Genomic DNA, 17,204 nt, shown 5'->3' with positions numbered 1-17,204 from the left:
GCAACTGCCTGTCATATATTTGGGATAAGAAATATTTCCAGGACTATTTTTGCATTTTTATTAATTTATCAAGTATGAGAGTGACAAACTAAAGCTAAGTCTCCCCCCTCCCCTCCCCCAACCCCCAATACACTGTAGTTTCTTTGACTGCAACATTCAGGAATGTATGCTATTGCCTATTCCCCAATTTAAAACTGCTGTTAATTACGGAATCTCTAATAAACCATATCAAAACCCCAGCCAGCCGTGTGAAACAAAATGATCCCTCTTACCTGTTCTAAGGAAGCATGCCTCTCACTGCAGTACCAACAACACTCTACAGTCTTTGTTACCATTCAGTGGAAACTTGAGACTCTGTCAGACTTAAGCAATCGAGTTCAGAATGGATCCATTTAAAATACTTCATAAGAATACCAAAAAGATGCTTAAGGGAAATATTACCTATATTGCCCCAAAATCTGTAAACACTTTCCAACAATGATAAAACTCCTATCTGTGATAATATGAATACAATGGTCTCCTAAGAATAGACAGTATAATCTTGAACCCCCAATTTGAGCTGGTTCCATTTAATCTCACTCTCCTCTAAAGAAATGTGAATAAAATGCTGAATTATATTAAAAATACAATCAATGGTACATCTAAAATCTGGCAAATGTTTTTTTTTAATTACCTGAATATAAACAGCATCACATTAAAATCTATAAATTAAACTTACTCATTACTCCTGTTTTTTTCATGCCAGGATATTCATTGGCTCAGAAGCAAAGTCAAAGCAGGAAACCTTGATGCATCTTGAAAGCAAAGGTATCCTGAGTTACTGAATGAAACATAAAGGAATCATGAAAAACTGCTGAGACTCACAACTTTCTGAGTCTGAAATAACTGTCTAGCTTTCTTGCCTTAAAAACAATTTTTTGATCCTGCCTCTTTGAGATAATGTGCATTGCTTCCATGCCAAAATGACTAATATGTTCATCTCTGATATCAACTATGAACAGCCTAATGGTGCTCTTTTTTTTTCCTTTCCTCTGGACTACAATTTATTAATTTGCCTCAATTTGCACTGGGTTCTCAAAAGCCAAGCCATCAGAGCATAAAGCTCTACCTTGTTCTGCCCAAATTCAAATGACTCCAGAACAAAATTACTTATTTGTTTTTTTCAAGGACTAGCCTAAGTTCTAGGTTATCATCAAAAGTTTGGCAACCAGATGTTTAATATTTTTGTTCATATCAAGTCATGAAAATTATCCATTAAGGAAGAGAGAAGTATATAACCTGTCAGAGGGGAGGAGGACACCAATGAATATTTCATACATCTGTGATCTTATATTTCTATATGCCCAGTAAGTTCTTAATTATAAATATACAATTCCTTATCTTAGTTTTTGTTTTGAGACTGAACAAAAGTTGACCTCTTAAGGTTCTTTTATTCTTTTCAAAATCAAGGAACCACATTATAAAATGGGTAATTTTTATAACGCTTCTCTGTCACTTTGTTATATAACTACAGGAAGAGATGGCAGGCATATAAAAAGTAAAAAAGAAAAGAAATATTATATATAACTTTTTGGCAATAATATTTTAATTACATAATTAGGATGTTACTAATTAAATATTGTGTGAGCATACAACTATAAATTCAAGAATTTTATAAAGAGATCTTACCAGTTCATAAATTTCAAGGCTGATTCTTCCAAGTACCTAGCAAGCATTACTTTGATAGCATATAGGTATTTTCCTTTTTTTGATTAAAGACCACATAGATTTGAAACATGCTCCTCTTAAAAACATCTCAGCACGAGCTATGGTGAACAATCTAAGGGAATTTCTCCCTGGCTTGTCTTCCTGTCTACCACTACCATGATTTTCATTAAATCTATGTAGCTTGTCTTAGAGTAAATCAGAAAACAAGAGAAGCAAGGCAAACAGAACCTAGTTGATTCCACTCCCACAATGATTCTACTCTGCATCTTTAGTCATTTTGCCCTAATAATTTTCCTTTGAGGGTTCAGAGTTTAATCATCCAGCCCAACCTCTACCCAAAATGGGAGTCCTACATACATCTATAACAAGTGATCATTCAAAACTTGACATCACTAATGATTGATCACACGTATACACAAAGCTGCCTTAAGTCAGTCCCTTCCACTTTTAGTCATCAATAAAAAGAAGTTTTTATTAAGTTGAAAACTATTTTACAGTAATTTCTATCAATTTATAATTTTGCTCTTTATGTTCAACTCTAATCTGAACATTCAAGAAAATCCTTCAAATAAAGAAGCAGCAAGATATAATGGGGTTAAAGTGCTGGATTTGGAAGCATAAAGACCAGAGAGAGTTCAACCTTGATGTTGACAACTATTAGCTACATAACCATGTAGCTCTCAGAGCCACAGCTTCCTCAACTGTAAAATGAGAGGGTTTCCAATATGGCTTCTGAGATCCCTTCCAACTTTAAATCTATAATTCTAAGAACTATGTGAAATAAATTGTCATATTCCCCTTAAAGTTGCCGTCCTTCTCACTCCAAAGCTAATTATCTCTTTTCCATGTTACAGTTTGTCTCAACTGTTCCCATTCCAACTATCCTTAAGGATGGTACAAGGAGAAAGGTATTTAAGAAGCTTTTTGGCTGAATTCTCTCAGAATCTATTCTAAACTTGTTTTTTCTTTGTTCATATCACTAAGAGCAAAAGACTACCACAGTTACATGTAATTAACATTCAGATTTACCATTTTATATTTGTCCATGGAGGCAAAAAATGAAGTTTGTTTAGTAGAGGGGATAACATTGACCTGTATTTTGGGAAAATCACTTTAGTGGATGAATGGAAGAGGGCTTGGAACAAGGAGATACTGGTGGCATGTTACTGCAATAGTCCAGTCATAAGGGGATGAAGACTTGTACAAGAACGATACAGGTGTCAGAGGGGAGAAGAGGGCATATTACAGAGATGTTGCAAAGATGAAATTGATAGGTCATGATCAGAGAAATGGAGAGTCCTAGAGGACTTGCCTTCAAAAGCAATTGGGGAGGCAGGGGAGTGTCAAAAGGTTGGGGAGAAAGAATGGGTTTCATTCTGGACATATTCAGTTTAAAATGTCTACCGGACATCCAGTTCAGGATGTCTGAAAGGAATTTAGAGATATGGGCTTACAGATCAGTAGAGAGTCTGGAGCAGGAGAGGTAAGATTTGAGAAATACCAGCAAAGAGATAGTAATTAAATTCTTAGAAGATGATAAGATCATCAAGGGAAGTAGTATAGAAGGAGAAGAGAAGAGGACACTTGAGAACCTTTAGAGACAGCTATAGCTAGGGAGAATGATCTAGATGAAGATCCAGCAAAGGAGAAAGAGAAGCAATCAGAGATATTAGGGAAACCAGGAGAAGCTAGTGTTCCAAAACTTAAAGAGAAAAAAATGTAAAGGAGAAAGCAAATATCAGAGTCAAAGGCTGCACAGAGAGCAAAGAAAATTAAGACCAAGAAAAGACCACTAAGAGATCATTAACTTTGGAGAAGTTTACTTTGATGGAGGTAAGATAGAAAGTCAGAGTGAAGGTAGTGAGTGAGGGGAAAAAATGTGGAGGTACCTATTAAAGAAGGCCTTTTCAAGGGATTTAGTTATAGAGGTGGGAAGAGAAATAAAAAGATGGTTAGCAGAGATGAAAAGCTTAAAGTGAGTCTTTTTCCAGAAGAGGGGAAACATGGGGCATGGATGTAGACAATTGTGATCTATAAAATGATACACAATAACAGCATCTCTCTCCCATGGTTATTATGGGGTTAAATGAGACAATACATGAAAAGCATTTTACAAACCTTATACCTATTATCATTCTCTTTAGAGCAAAAGCCAAAATCTACATCAAATCAAGAGAGGTTAAAGTTGAAAAAAGGTCACTTCATGTAATTACAATATTGTAGTTTGATTCAAGCCAGTCAAATAAGCTTTTGACTTTAAAAGGATCCTTTTTTTTCAAAAAAAAATTTGTTATAGCTTTTTATTTACAAAACATATGCATGGGTAATTTTTCAACACTGACCCTTGCAAAACCTTCTGTTCCAAATTTTCCCCTCCTTTTCTATAATGGCAGGTACTCCAATACATGTTAAATATGTTAAAGTATAAGTTAAATCCAATATATGTATACATATTTATATTATTATCTTGCTGCACAAGAAAAATCAGCTCTAGAAAGAAAGAAAAAAACCTGAGAGGGAAAACAAAAATGCAAGCAAACAGTAATAGAAAGAATGAAAATGCTATGTTGTGGTCCACACTCATTTCTCATAGTTCTCTCTCTGATTATAGCTGACTCTCTTCATAACTGAACAACTGGAACTGGTTTGAATTCTCTCATTGCTGAAAAGAGCCATGTCAATCAGAATTGATCTTTGTATAATCTTGCTGTTGCCATGTATAATAATCTCCTGGTTCTGCTCATTTCACTTAGCATGAGTTCATGTAAATCTCTCCAGACCTCTCTGAAATCATCCTGCTGGTCATTTCTTATAGAACAATAATATTAAAGGATCCTTTTTTCATAGATGTTTAATTGATAAAAAACAGTCACCACAACAAGGAGAGCAAAAGGATTCAGAAACAAGCAGAGAAATAAGACTACCTTGGATCTTGCGCACGCGCGTGCGCACACACACACACACACACACACACACACACACACACCCCTCATTCAGTCTACTGCCTATTGATTAATTTGGGCAATAGGCATTCTTCATCAAATGTCAGTGGGTCTCCCTGATCTAACAGTATAGTGTTAATGTAAAAAACATCTGGACAACTTCATTCTTACAGAATCTTATATCTCTTCCCTTCTTTACTACTAAACATTTTTACTTTAAATTTTATTTTTAACATTTTTTTTTTAATCTTAATTTCTAAATTCTCTCCCTCCCTCCAGTCTTTCCTCCACCCATTGGAAGGCAAGCAATATGGTATCAATTATATATGTGAAGTCCTGCAAAATATTTTTATATGTGCTATGTTGCCAAAAAAAGGCAAGAAAAATAAAGGGACAAAAAAGAATGTTTCAATCTGTATCCACCTCTGAAATTATCTTAGATCATTGTCTTAATCAGAGTAACTAAATCTTTTACAATTCATCATCATACAATACTGCTGATGTGATATTCTCCTGGTTCTACTTACTTCACTTTGCATCGGTTCATATAAGTTTTTTTTTCTCCTTTAAACCATTTTGCTCATCATTTCTGACAGCACAAGAGTATTCCATCACAATTATATAACACAACTTGTTCAATCATTCCCCAAATGATAGGAAATCCCTCAATTTCCAATTCTTTGCCACCACAAAAAGAGCTACCATAAATATTTTTGGACATATAGGTACTTTTCCCTTTTCTTTAATCTCTTGGGATACAGAACTAATAGTGGTAATTAGTAGGTCAAAGAATATGCAATTTTATAGTCCTTTGGGAATAGTTCCAAATAGTTCTGCAGAATAGTTGGACCAGTTCACAACCCCTCCAACAACATCCCTCCTGTTCCCTTTTTTGTCTGTCATATTAGCCAATTTGATAAGTAAGAAACAATGCCTCAGAGTTTGCTTTAATTTGCATTTCTTTAATCAATAGTGATTTAGAGTATTTTTCATGACTGATAGCTTTGATTTCTTCTTTTAAAAATTGCTTGTTCATAGTCTTTTGATTGTTTATCAACTGAGAAATGGCTCCTCTTATTTTTATAAATTTGGGTTGGTTTTCTATATATTTGAGAAATGAGGCCATTATCAGAGAAAATTTGCTGTGAACTTCTCTCCCCCAACTTCCTGATTTCATTTTAATTTTGTCTGCATTGGTTTTGTTTATACCAAAACTTTTTAATTTCATGTAATCAAAATTATCCATTTCATTTCTCACATTTCATTTCTCATGTTCTTCTCTATCCTATTTGGTCATAATTCTTCCCTTATATATAAATCTGACAGATAAAATTTTAAATATTACTTTAATTTGCTTATATCACCTTTTGTAGTTAAATCATATGTCCATTTTGCTCCTATCTTATTATACTGTGTGAGATACTCATGTATGCCTCATTTCTCTCCAGTTTTCCCAGCAATTTTTGTTAAATATTAAGTTCTTGCCCCAATAGTTTGGATCTTTGGGTTATCAAATACTACCTTACTATGGTCATTTACTTCTCTCATATATACCCACTGTATTCCTCATCTATTCCATTTATCCACTGCACTATTTCTTAGCTAGTTACCAAATTGATTTGATGCTTAGCACTTTGTAGTATAATTTGAAATTTGGTATTGCTAAGCTACCTTCCTTCACATATTTTTCATTGATTCTGCTGGTATCCTTGACCTTCTGTTCTTTCAGATTAATTTTATTATCATTTTTTCCATCTCTATAATTCTTTGATAGGTTGAGCAACATGGCACTGAATAAATGTTTTAAAAACATTAAAAAATAATTTTTAGGTAGAACATTGATTTTACTATATTGGCTTAATCTATCCATGAGCAACCAATATTTTTTCAATCGTTTAAATCTATTTTAATTTATATGAAAAATACTTTATAATTGTGTTCATAAAGTCCCTAGGTTTAACTCGATGGGTAGACTTCCAAGTACTGTATACTGTCTATAATTATTTTAATTGGAATTTCTACTTTAATTATCTTCCCACTGGGCTTTGTTGGTAACAAAAAATTCTAATGATTTGTGCTTACTTTATATCCTGCAATTTTGTTAAAGTTGAAACTGTTACAACAAATTTTTAGTTGATTCTCTACAATTCTCTGAGTATGCCATCATATCATCTACAAAAAGTGATAGTTCTGTTTTCTCAAAGCCTATTTTTATTCCTTCAATTTCTTTTTCATGTCTTATTGCTATAACTAATATTTTTAATATAACATTGCAGAGACAAAGACGACACCAAGAAACTTAAGAAACTGGAAGAATGACAGTACTTTCAACAACAGCAAGGAAATTTGGGAAAACGTTGCTTTTTGGGGGGAAAGATAAGATTTTAGATGTATCAGGTTTAAGCTATCTCTAGGATATGCAATTTGAAATGTCCAAAAAGTAACTGGTAGTATGAACAGAAGATCTGATTAAAGACTGGACTGGATTTGTAGATCAGAGAATCATGTGCATAGATTATGATAATTAACCCATGAAAAATTATGAGGTCATTGAGAGAGAATATGGAAAGAAAAAAGAACAAGTCCCAGGATAGAGTCTTGAAGATTGCAGTTAGAGGGTTCGATATGGTTAAATATCACCAAAAAATGGTAAGAAGAAGAAAACAGGAGAGAGGATAACCTGGAGAAAACAAGAGTTATGAAATCACAGAGAGGGGAAATTGTGCTTTGGGGAGGGAGGGAGGGAGAGATAAGTAGTCAGTAGTATTAAAAGCAGCAGACTAAAATAGAAAAGAAGAAGGAAATAAGTATTCAATGTATGCCAGGCACTGTGCTAAGAGCTTTACAAATATTACATAATTTGATCCTCACAATCTTATAAGATAGGTGTTATTTATGAGTCTCATTTTAGAGAAGAGATACATGCCTTATTTTCAAAAATATGGAATAAACTGGAGTTTGTAAACTTTAATCCACTAAACTTATTCTGAAACCTTGAAAAACTCTTAGATTATGTTATTAAAAGGATGGTTGGTAATCTTTTCACAGATTACAAAAAGAGAAAGACTTCATCAGGAAAAGATCTCCTTTTTTAGGATAGCATTACTAAACGGGCAGATACAGGGTAGACAACTATACTATCAGGCAGAACTGACACTGGCTGAATTCCCTAGGCAAAAGCTAATCATTAATGAATCTATTAAATCTTGCAAAGGCAGTCTCAAGTGGAATATCCCAGGCTTTTGTGCTTGATCTTGTGGTAGGTAACATTTGATATGATTTTTTAAATGTCTGAAAATAAAATAATACAAACAAACAACCTCAAACAAACAAAAAACCCAGATTAAATAAAAGTTATAGTGAACATACCCAGCACACATCTGTAAGCACAATTAAATAATTGTGTCTGTTACTGTGGCACGAACCTCAAGCAAGCAAGTTACAACTATCTTGGGGAGTTAGAATAGATAGGAATAGGCACAGGTTTTAGGTCTTTATCATTTTTAACCAAGACCTAAATAAAGTCATAGAAATCATGCTTATCAAATGTGTGTATGACACAAAGTTAAGAGGGAAAGCTAACATATTTTATGACATAATCAGTATTTTAAGACTTATTATTCTTAGACCATTGGCCCACTCTATCAGGATAACATTTTATAAGGATAAATGTAAAGTTTGACTGAAGTTAAAAAATCAACTTCACAAATATAAGGTGGGGAAGGCGAAGCGAAAGAAAAATTCATCTGAAAAACTGCAACAGTGTTTATACAGCAGTCAAAAAAGCTAATGTAATATTAGGCTGCATTATAAGAAGCCTCACATCCAGGTTTAGGGAAGAGATAATCCCATCAAACTTTGCTCTAGTTAGATCATATCTAGAACATCATGTCCAGTTCTAGTATTGTGTTTTAGGAAAGATTTTAAAAAGCTGGAAAATTTCTAGAGGAGATCACCAAGGATCATGAAGACCCTTGAATCTGATGATATAATTACTTGGCTTATATACCCATAGAGATCAAAGAAGGAAAGTATGTATATGTATGAAAAACATTTATAGTATCACTTTTTTGCTATACCAGAAACTAAAAAGTATTCAACAACTGAGGAAAGGCTAGACATTTTATTATATGTAAATATAATAGGATATTATTGCACCTCAATAAACCACAAAAGGGACAGATTCAAAGAAAGTTGGGATACATTTTATGAAGTTTTCTCAATCAACTGAGAAAAAAATCCTTGTAGCAAACTTCTCTAATCAAAATATTCTAACCAATACAGAGGGCAGCTAGACAGCAAAGCAGAGAGAGAACAGGACCTGAAGTCAGGAAGACCTGAGTTCAGCTCTCACTTCAGATACTTGATAGCTGGGCAAGTCACATAATTTGTTTGCCTCAGTTTTCTCATCTGTAAAATGATCTGGAGAAAGAAATGACAAACCATCCTACTAACTTTGCTAAGAAAACCTCAAATGAGGTAAGACACTAAATGAATCCAATGTGGAAAAGATCTATTTCAAATATATATATGAACAAAAGCTATGCCCAATAGATTGATGGTTTGTAAAAAATGATACAGAATGAATTAAGGAAAATAAGGGAAACTATTTATACAATAATGACAAAATGGTAACAGAAAATAATCTTTGAAAACTTAAAAACCTTATTTATGCAGATTCCCAACATTAATCCAGAAGACTAGTGATAAATTATACTTCCGACCTCTCAATGAGAGATAATATACTCCAGTTGCTGAAAGAGACAGGGATTTTCTCATATGGCGAACGTATGGATATGTTTCATTTGACTATATTTAATTGTTACAACCGAAGGCATTTGGGTTTTTTGTTATTTTTGTTGAGAAGAGGGGAAGAGGGCAGAAGGAAGTTCAGAAAGAGATACAAGCAAGACAATGTTATATTTTCCATAATTAATTCGCATATCTAAAAAACAAGTTGTACAAAACTAACAGTTTCTTTTCTGTTCTTTGTACATGGAAATAATTGTTTGCCAATTTTTATCAAACTCAGAAAAAAATGGAAAAAGGAAAATGTCACAAAATTTTCAAAAAGACAATATATTCCACAAAATATAAGCCAGGGAGATTTATTTACACTACTGGCAGAATTCAAGAATGTATTATTAAAGAAATGTTTAATAAACTTAGCATCCTGCTATAATAGATGGAGAAATGCCTTTAAAGCCGAAGTCTTCAGATAAAAGTCCAATCTTGGAGACATATTAGCTCTGCAACTCTGGAAAATCACTTGACTGGTCTACTGGCCATCTCAAACTGGATGTGTCATAGACATCTTCAATTCAACATGTTTGAAACTATTCATCATCTTTTTCACCAACCTTATCCAAGTTATAAATGTTGCATTATTATCAAGGTACCACCATTTCTCAATCATCCAGACTTGCAAAAGGAGTCATCATTGGCTCCTTTCTCTGACCTCACTCCAATATCCAATCACTTGCCAAGTGATGTCATTTATTAAGTCTTTGCAACTTCTTTCCCAGATACACCCTTCTGGTATAGGCCTTCACCAGGTTGGTCTCCTTAAGAGTAGGGATTATTAGTTATCATCTTTCTTAGCATTACCAATGTATATAACAGTATCTCTGGCACCTAGTACACATAGTAGGTATTTAATGAATGCTTGTTGCATTCTAAAGTTAAAAATGTGCTAATCACAAAAGTTGGGGTTGTTTTATTTAGGGATTAAGTTGACCTGGTATAAATGGTGAAAGACAGATAATGAGATATGGTTCCAAATACATATATCAATGAACCTGCTGATAATGCTATTTCAGTGTATAAAAAGAGATAGAGAAGTATAATTTCTCTAAAGTTTCCTAGAGTACCATTTAAATATATATATACATATATGTATATATCTTTTCTAGTTGGAGTTGGGCTAGTCCTTTCTATTTAACTAAAACTTCTACCTCCATTTTTGGGTATCCATGGAAACTAAAAGTCTCAAGAATTAGGAAGAGTAGTTATAAATAGAATTACATATTGTGTACATAAGTACATATTCAGTTCTCCACTAAAATGGTAACTTACTTTGATGACTCAGTTCGGCTCAGAGGTGAGGCTCAGAGGGTTACTAAAGGCCATGTTAGGGGAGCGCAGGGTCTTAATAGGATGGAACTCTGTATGTTAACTTCCAAAGACATAACAATTTAAAAAAGAGTAGATTATCATCAAAAGGTGGACTAAGAGGTAATGGTACAGAGGATGGGGTCTACAGGGGGCTATGAAGCTCCTGAGCTGTACAAAAATGAGCAGCAGATAGATTTGGCCTATAGGTCATCGCTTACTTATTATTCTTACATTAAAGCATGAAAGGATTAGGATCTGCATTGCTGGAGAGAATATTCATATCAATGAAATAATAAATTTTTAAAGTACAGATTTAAGTATATATCTAATAAACAGCAAAAAATGTTTAGTAACAAAGTTTGGCGAATAATTTCAAAAAAGAGTATTATTTTATACTAACCCTATCAAAAAGAAAATTCAAAATTGTCCTGACCTCTCCTAATACAATTGTTCTATAGTAAGAACTAACAGAGGGAGATGACAATACATCCAGGTCCATTGATGATTTAAAAAGCAAAAGGAAATGTTTTCGGCAATTCTTGGCAAGACAAGATAAAGCTTGGAGGAGATACAACAAACACATTGGATGACAGAGTTGATAGAATAGTGGTGTCTCTCTTCCCTTCCCTGGCCAAATTCCATGATAAAGCTCTTTGTTTGCTACCACTACTTCTCACTCCTTAATCCTCCATCTCCAATTTTATCATTCAATTAAAAATACTTTCTCCAAAGTTATCAATGATTTTTAATAACCTAATCTGAGGATTTTTTCCTCAGTCTAACCTTTTTCAATCTATCCAAGGCATTTAACATTGCTGACCATGCTCTTTTTTTGGATACTATGGCCTCTGAGTTTTTGTGAAACTACTCCCTCTTGGTTCACCTTTATCTTTTTAACCACTCTTTCTCAGTTTTTTTCTGTGGGTACATCATCCATCTCATATCCTTAAATGTGGGTGTTCCCTAAAGTTCTGACCCAATCATTCTCTTCTTTCTTTACAATTTGTTGGTAACTGCAGTATCCTTCATGAGTACATCATCATTTTTATGTAGATGAGTCCTAATTTAGAGATCCAGTTACAGTGTCCACTGAGTTTCAGTAACACATCACTAATTACCTATTGTACATTTTGAACTAAATGTCCCAGATGTATCTTAAAACTCAGTGTGAACTCATTATCTTTCTCCCTAACCCCATCCACTTTCACGTTCTCTTACTTCTGCTGAAGACACACTATCCCTCCTGTCTTACAGGTTCATAATCTTTACATTATCTTTAACTCCTCACTCTTCCTCATCCCATGTAACTGATTAGTTGCCAAATCTTTCCATTTATACTGTCATGATTTATTTCACATCCTTAAATCAGGCCCTTCCCAGTTCTTTCCTAGATTACTGCTAGAGATTCCTAATAGGTCTCCCAGACTGAAGTCTTTCTCTACTCCAATACATTCAACATCTTGCTGGCCTGGTAATTTTCCTTAAATACAGACCTGACCAAGTGATTTCCCTGTTCAACTGAAATTCTAGCAGATTTCATATGCCTCCAGGTTAAAATATAAATCTAACTTTTTTTTTTAAGCCTTATACATTCTTGCAACAACATATCTCTTCCATACTCATTAGACATTACTCCCACTCTCATCCTTTGTGATCTAAACATGGGACATCTCTTTGTTCTTTACACAGTATACTCCAATCTCCTGTCCCTAGTTCTTTATAGAGGCTATCTTCCATGCCTGGAAGGCATTTCCTCTTTACCCCTATCTCACAGCATCCTCTTTAAGACAGTGCTCATCTTATACATTATGTTTTCTCATCCCCCAATTTCAAGTACCCTTCCTTCAAAACTACCTTCTGCGTAAGTACTTAGTACAATTTCTTTCACATGTATTAACTTTCTATTTATGCTGCACACATTTTTATACGTCCTTATCTCCCCATCATAATAGAAGCTCCTTGAATAAGGATTAATGCTTTGTACTTGTATCCCCAGCATCTGGCACAGTGCCAGGCATATAGTGGGCATAAATACTTATTCACTGAAAAAAATGGGCTTTTACAGCAGACCACAGCTTGCAATCACTGAAAGGAATTTACTATGATGAGATCTATTCCAGGGTCTTATGAATTCTGGGCACAGATCACTGTCCAGCTGCAGTGCCTAAGATCACATTCTAAAGGTTCACATCAATGGGCTATCAAAGTTTAAAATTGTACTAAGATTTCTGGGATATCCTCTATACTCCATGCCTAAAATGGATCTGTGATTTCATTGATATATGATTTGCTTAAATGTGGCAGATGGCAAAACTCTTTCAAATCTAGTCTTTGTAACTTTATGTCACTTGGAAATCCACCTAAATTTTTACTTTACCAATTGTTTTATCAAATTAGGAACTATTAAGAGAGTTCTAAATTAAGAGAGTTCTAAATAAGAGAGTTTGATAAAATAGAAGTGAGTGTAGCACCAGGGAAAAACACTGTCATTCTTAACATTCTCACATCAAGTTTGTTCCTTAACCAATATTTCATTTTACTCTAAAGAATAATTATTTAAATTTCAGTTCCTTTTCTCTCCAGAAGAATCGTCAGAATAGTTTTGAAAAAAGCAATATGAGAAAGGGGAGGGGAGGGAACAAGCATTTAAGCAGCATCTACTAAGTACCAGGCACTATGCCAAGTACCTAACAAATAGTATTTTATTTGAGATAATAAAAGACAAAGTTAAACATTTGTCAAACTATTTTTGTCACCATAATATTTGGCACTTGAGGTAGGGGTAATAATGAGGACTTTGCCAATCTATTTTTTACCTCAATTACTTTAAATATAGTGGATATATGTTTGCATTGTCAATGGTAATTTTTTTCCTACCCTTGTGACTAGATGAACCTTCCTTGAAGTCTGAAAGAATATTAATTCCTAGCTAGTTATGCTGATAAGCATGTTATCTTTAATTTAGTCTAATAACTAAGGATGTCTCAGACAACTTCTGAGTTACTCCTAAATCCTACTAAGAAAGCCCTTTTATTTCAAAATACAGTTTATGATTTACATAAAGAATGTCTTTTTGAAAGTTAACCTAACATGCTACATATTTTCATGGCATCTAACACTATGGAGAAAAGCTCTATAATCAGAGCATCATACATATTTTCTATGACATCTAACACTATGGAGAAAAGCTCTAGAATCAGGATAGTATTGATGAAGGGATGAATTCTATGTATTTTCTCTTAGTTGAATAATAATCTGTTTAGTCTGGAGATCAATAGGAGAAATAGCTTGTATGTTTAAACACAAAACACTGTTAGGGATAGAAATTGTTCCAATTTCAACTTTTGCCTTATATACCTGAATAATTTGAAATCTATAAAAATCTTCAATTATTTTAAACTTTTTAAGTAAGATATTTTCTTCTAAGAAACTGTTAGGGATATAGTACAAGAAGGACTTTGTGTAATTTACTTTATACCTAATTATGAAGCACTAAAACGATAATCTTCTAGGAACATAGAACAATATGGTAGGTTTTGGCCAACCTATCTGGTTAGAAGGGGAAATATTGCAAGAGTGTGGGAGAAATTTATTTTTATTTATTTATTTTTTTAACTTTTCATTGACAGAACCTATGCCAGGGTAATTTTTTACAACCTTATCCCTTGAACTCACTTCTGTTCCGATTTTTCCCCTCCCTCCCTCTACCCCCTCCCCCAGATGGCAAGCAGTCCTTTATATGTTAAATAGGTTACAGTATATCCTAGATACAATATATGTGTGCAGAACCGAACAGTTCTCTTGTTGCACAGGGAGAATTGGATTCAGAAGGTAGAAATAACCGGAGAAGAAAAACAGAAATGCAAGCAGTTTATATTCATTTCCCAGTGTTCTTTCTTTGAGTGTAGCTGCTTCTGTCCATCCTTGATCAATTGAAATTGAATTAGCTCTCTTTATTGAAGAGATCCACTTCCATCAGAATACATCCTCAAACAGTATCGTTGTTGCGGTATATAATGATCTCCTGGTTCTGCTCATTTCACTTAGCATCAGTTCATGTAAGTCTCGCCAGTCCTGTCTGTATTCATCCTGTTGGTCATTTCTTACAGAACAATAATATTCCATAACATTCATATACCACAATTTACTCAACCATTCTCCAATTGATGGGCATCCATTCATTTTCCAGTTTCTAGCCACTACAAACAGGGCTGCCACAAACATTTTGGCACATACAGGTCCCTTTCCCTTCTTTAGTATCTCTTTAGTTCCCTTCTTTAGTATACTGGGTATAAGTCCAGTAGAAACACTGCTGGATCAAAGAGTATGCACAGTTTGATAACTTTTTGAGCATAGTTCCAAATTGCTCTCCAGAATGGCTGGATGTGTTCACAATTCCACCAACAATGTATCAGTGTCCCTGTTTTCCCAAGTGCGGAAGAAATTTAAACAGACATAGGAAAATAAAATTATAAAGAAAAAGACATATAACAGCAAGACACAAAGCTCTGCACTTGTTTTAATAACTACATTTAATAACTACCTTTGCTGATATCTTGGCACTCAGCAGTTCAGAAGAATGAAAGCAGTCTCCAGGAAATGGTCACTCCTTGACTAGCCATGCATAATTCTCATTCCCTTCAGGCTGCTGTCAACAGAATATCTTGGGCACACTTCCACAAACAATGTAAAATCACGCTGTCCATTTTCTTAATGTATCCTTGAATGCTCATGCCTTTATCTTTGTAAATTATCAAAAAGGGTATTTACTAGTAAATTTTGTAAGGATGTATTTATTTTTTTTTTCCCTTATTCTCTAAGGACTCATTTTCTCTAATTCCAACACCTAAAAGACTTGACAAGCCTAGCTCAAATGTTATCTGATTTTCCATTCACAGCTTAGGAAAATTAATAGTGTAAAATAATTATGAAATTGAACTTGATACTATAAATTTCACTGGTAAAGATGTTATAACTACATTTAATATAACATCTTATGGTCACATTTTCTGCAAGAGATCACAGCTTTTAATCACTGAAAGCAAAGTCCTATAACATTTATCTGTAAGTACACTTATCTCAGTCTTTTACTTAATTTTGGGCACAGAATTTGTATGTCATTGTTGATGTTCAGTCATTTTCAGTTTAACTACCTGTGACACATGTGCAGTTTTCTTTTCTTTTTTCTTTCTATTTTTTTGCTGAGGCAATTGGGGTTGTGACTTGCCTAGAGTCACAGCTGAGATGTGTTAAGTGCCTCAGACAACATTTGAAGTCAGGTCCTCCTGACTTCAGGACTGGTACTCTATCCACTACACCATCTAGCTGCCCACCATGTGCAGTTTTCTTGGCAAAGATACTGGAATAATTTGCCATTTCCTTTTCCAGCTCATTTTATACATGAGAAAACTGAGGCAAACAGGGTGAATTGACTTCCCCAGGTCATACAGCTGGTGTCTGAGGTCACATTTGAACTCAAGTCTTCCTGATTTCAGGCTTGCTTTCTATTCACTGCTGATATTTATATACCTTTTCTAGCTCTAAATTTCTCTATATCTTGATCCTTTTAAATACTCATATGCACGAAATGTTTCAAGAAGAACTAGACTTATGTACATGATATGACCTTAATCATTATTTTAAACTGATCAGTCAATATGTATTTGTTAAGTCCCTACTATAGGTTAGGCATTGAGAACAAAAAGAAAAAAAAGTGAGAGTCCTCAGCCTCAAATACCTTTCAGTCTAGTCAATGAATGAATGTGTGTGTGTGTAAGAAATGGGGGAGAAAAGTACTAGAATCTGGAAGAAAAGGAAAGGATTAATGTAGAAAGTGGTACTCGGGAGTTTAAGAAACAGAACTAAGCAGGGAGTATACTCCAAGCTTGGGTGACATTTAGTACAAAGGAATGGACATGGCAGATGGAATGTTAATGATGAGGAAGAATAAGAAAGGCAGTTTGGATGGATCACCATGTATTTGAAGGAGACTAATATGGAGAAATACTGAAAAAGCAAAGGGTTCTAAATGTCAAACAGGAATACATATATTTTATTGTGAAGGCAATAGGGGATAATGGAGTTCACTGAGTAGAGATATAATTGGGTCAGATTGGTACTTTAGGAAAATTGAAGTTCTCTTATTAGTGGCTTTTTTTCTTCTAAAATCTCTATTAATTTATCAAATACCTCCTCTCTTATTAGTAAGATCTATTTTTATACTCTAAATGACAAAGGAAAAACTAACAGGATCAAATTAGTACATATTGGTCAATGTAATTAATAAATATCTGTTGATAATTTTACAAATTCTGTTAGTAATCCAAGCACTATACTGAAAACAAATATATGCCAACAATCTTGTCTTTTTTCTTTTTTAAAGAAATCCTCATGTTGCCTATAAAGCCATGTTACTTTAACTGATCTTTGTTGTTGTTTAAT

The 17,204-nt window shown here is 34.0% G+C and overlaps 1 protein-coding gene across 6 annotated transcripts in view; it reads right to left on the bottom strand.

The window, feature by feature from the left end:
• Nucleotides 1-17,204, bottom strand: part of TFDP2 (transcription factor Dp-2) — a 165,625-nt gene that overhangs the window by 92,312 nt on the left and 56,109 nt on the right. Inside the window, exon 1 of one of the 6 annotated variants that reach the window (XM_051983350.1) lies at nucleotides 719-887. The exons of 3 other annotated variants lie outside the window; for them this stretch is intronic. In XM_051983350.1, coding sequence (XP_051839310.1) covers nucleotides 719-740 — 22 coding nt within the window. In that variant the 5' untranslated portion in view covers nucleotides 741-887. Of the gene's footprint in view, nucleotides 1-272; nucleotides 362-718; nucleotides 888-17,204 lie in introns of those variants that run through there. 2 more of the 6 variants (XM_051983351.1, XM_051983352.1) reach the window with 2 other exon arrangements.

Source organism: Antechinus flavipes, chromosome 3 (assembly GCF_016432865.1).
Source record: "Antechinus flavipes isolate AdamAnt ecotype Samford, QLD, Australia chromosome 3, AdamAnt_v2, whole genome shotgun sequence".
NCBI lineage: Eukaryota > Metazoa > Chordata > Mammalia > Dasyuromorphia > Dasyuridae > Antechinus > Antechinus flavipes.
This window is presented reverse-complemented; position numbering and strand designations above follow the sequence as displayed.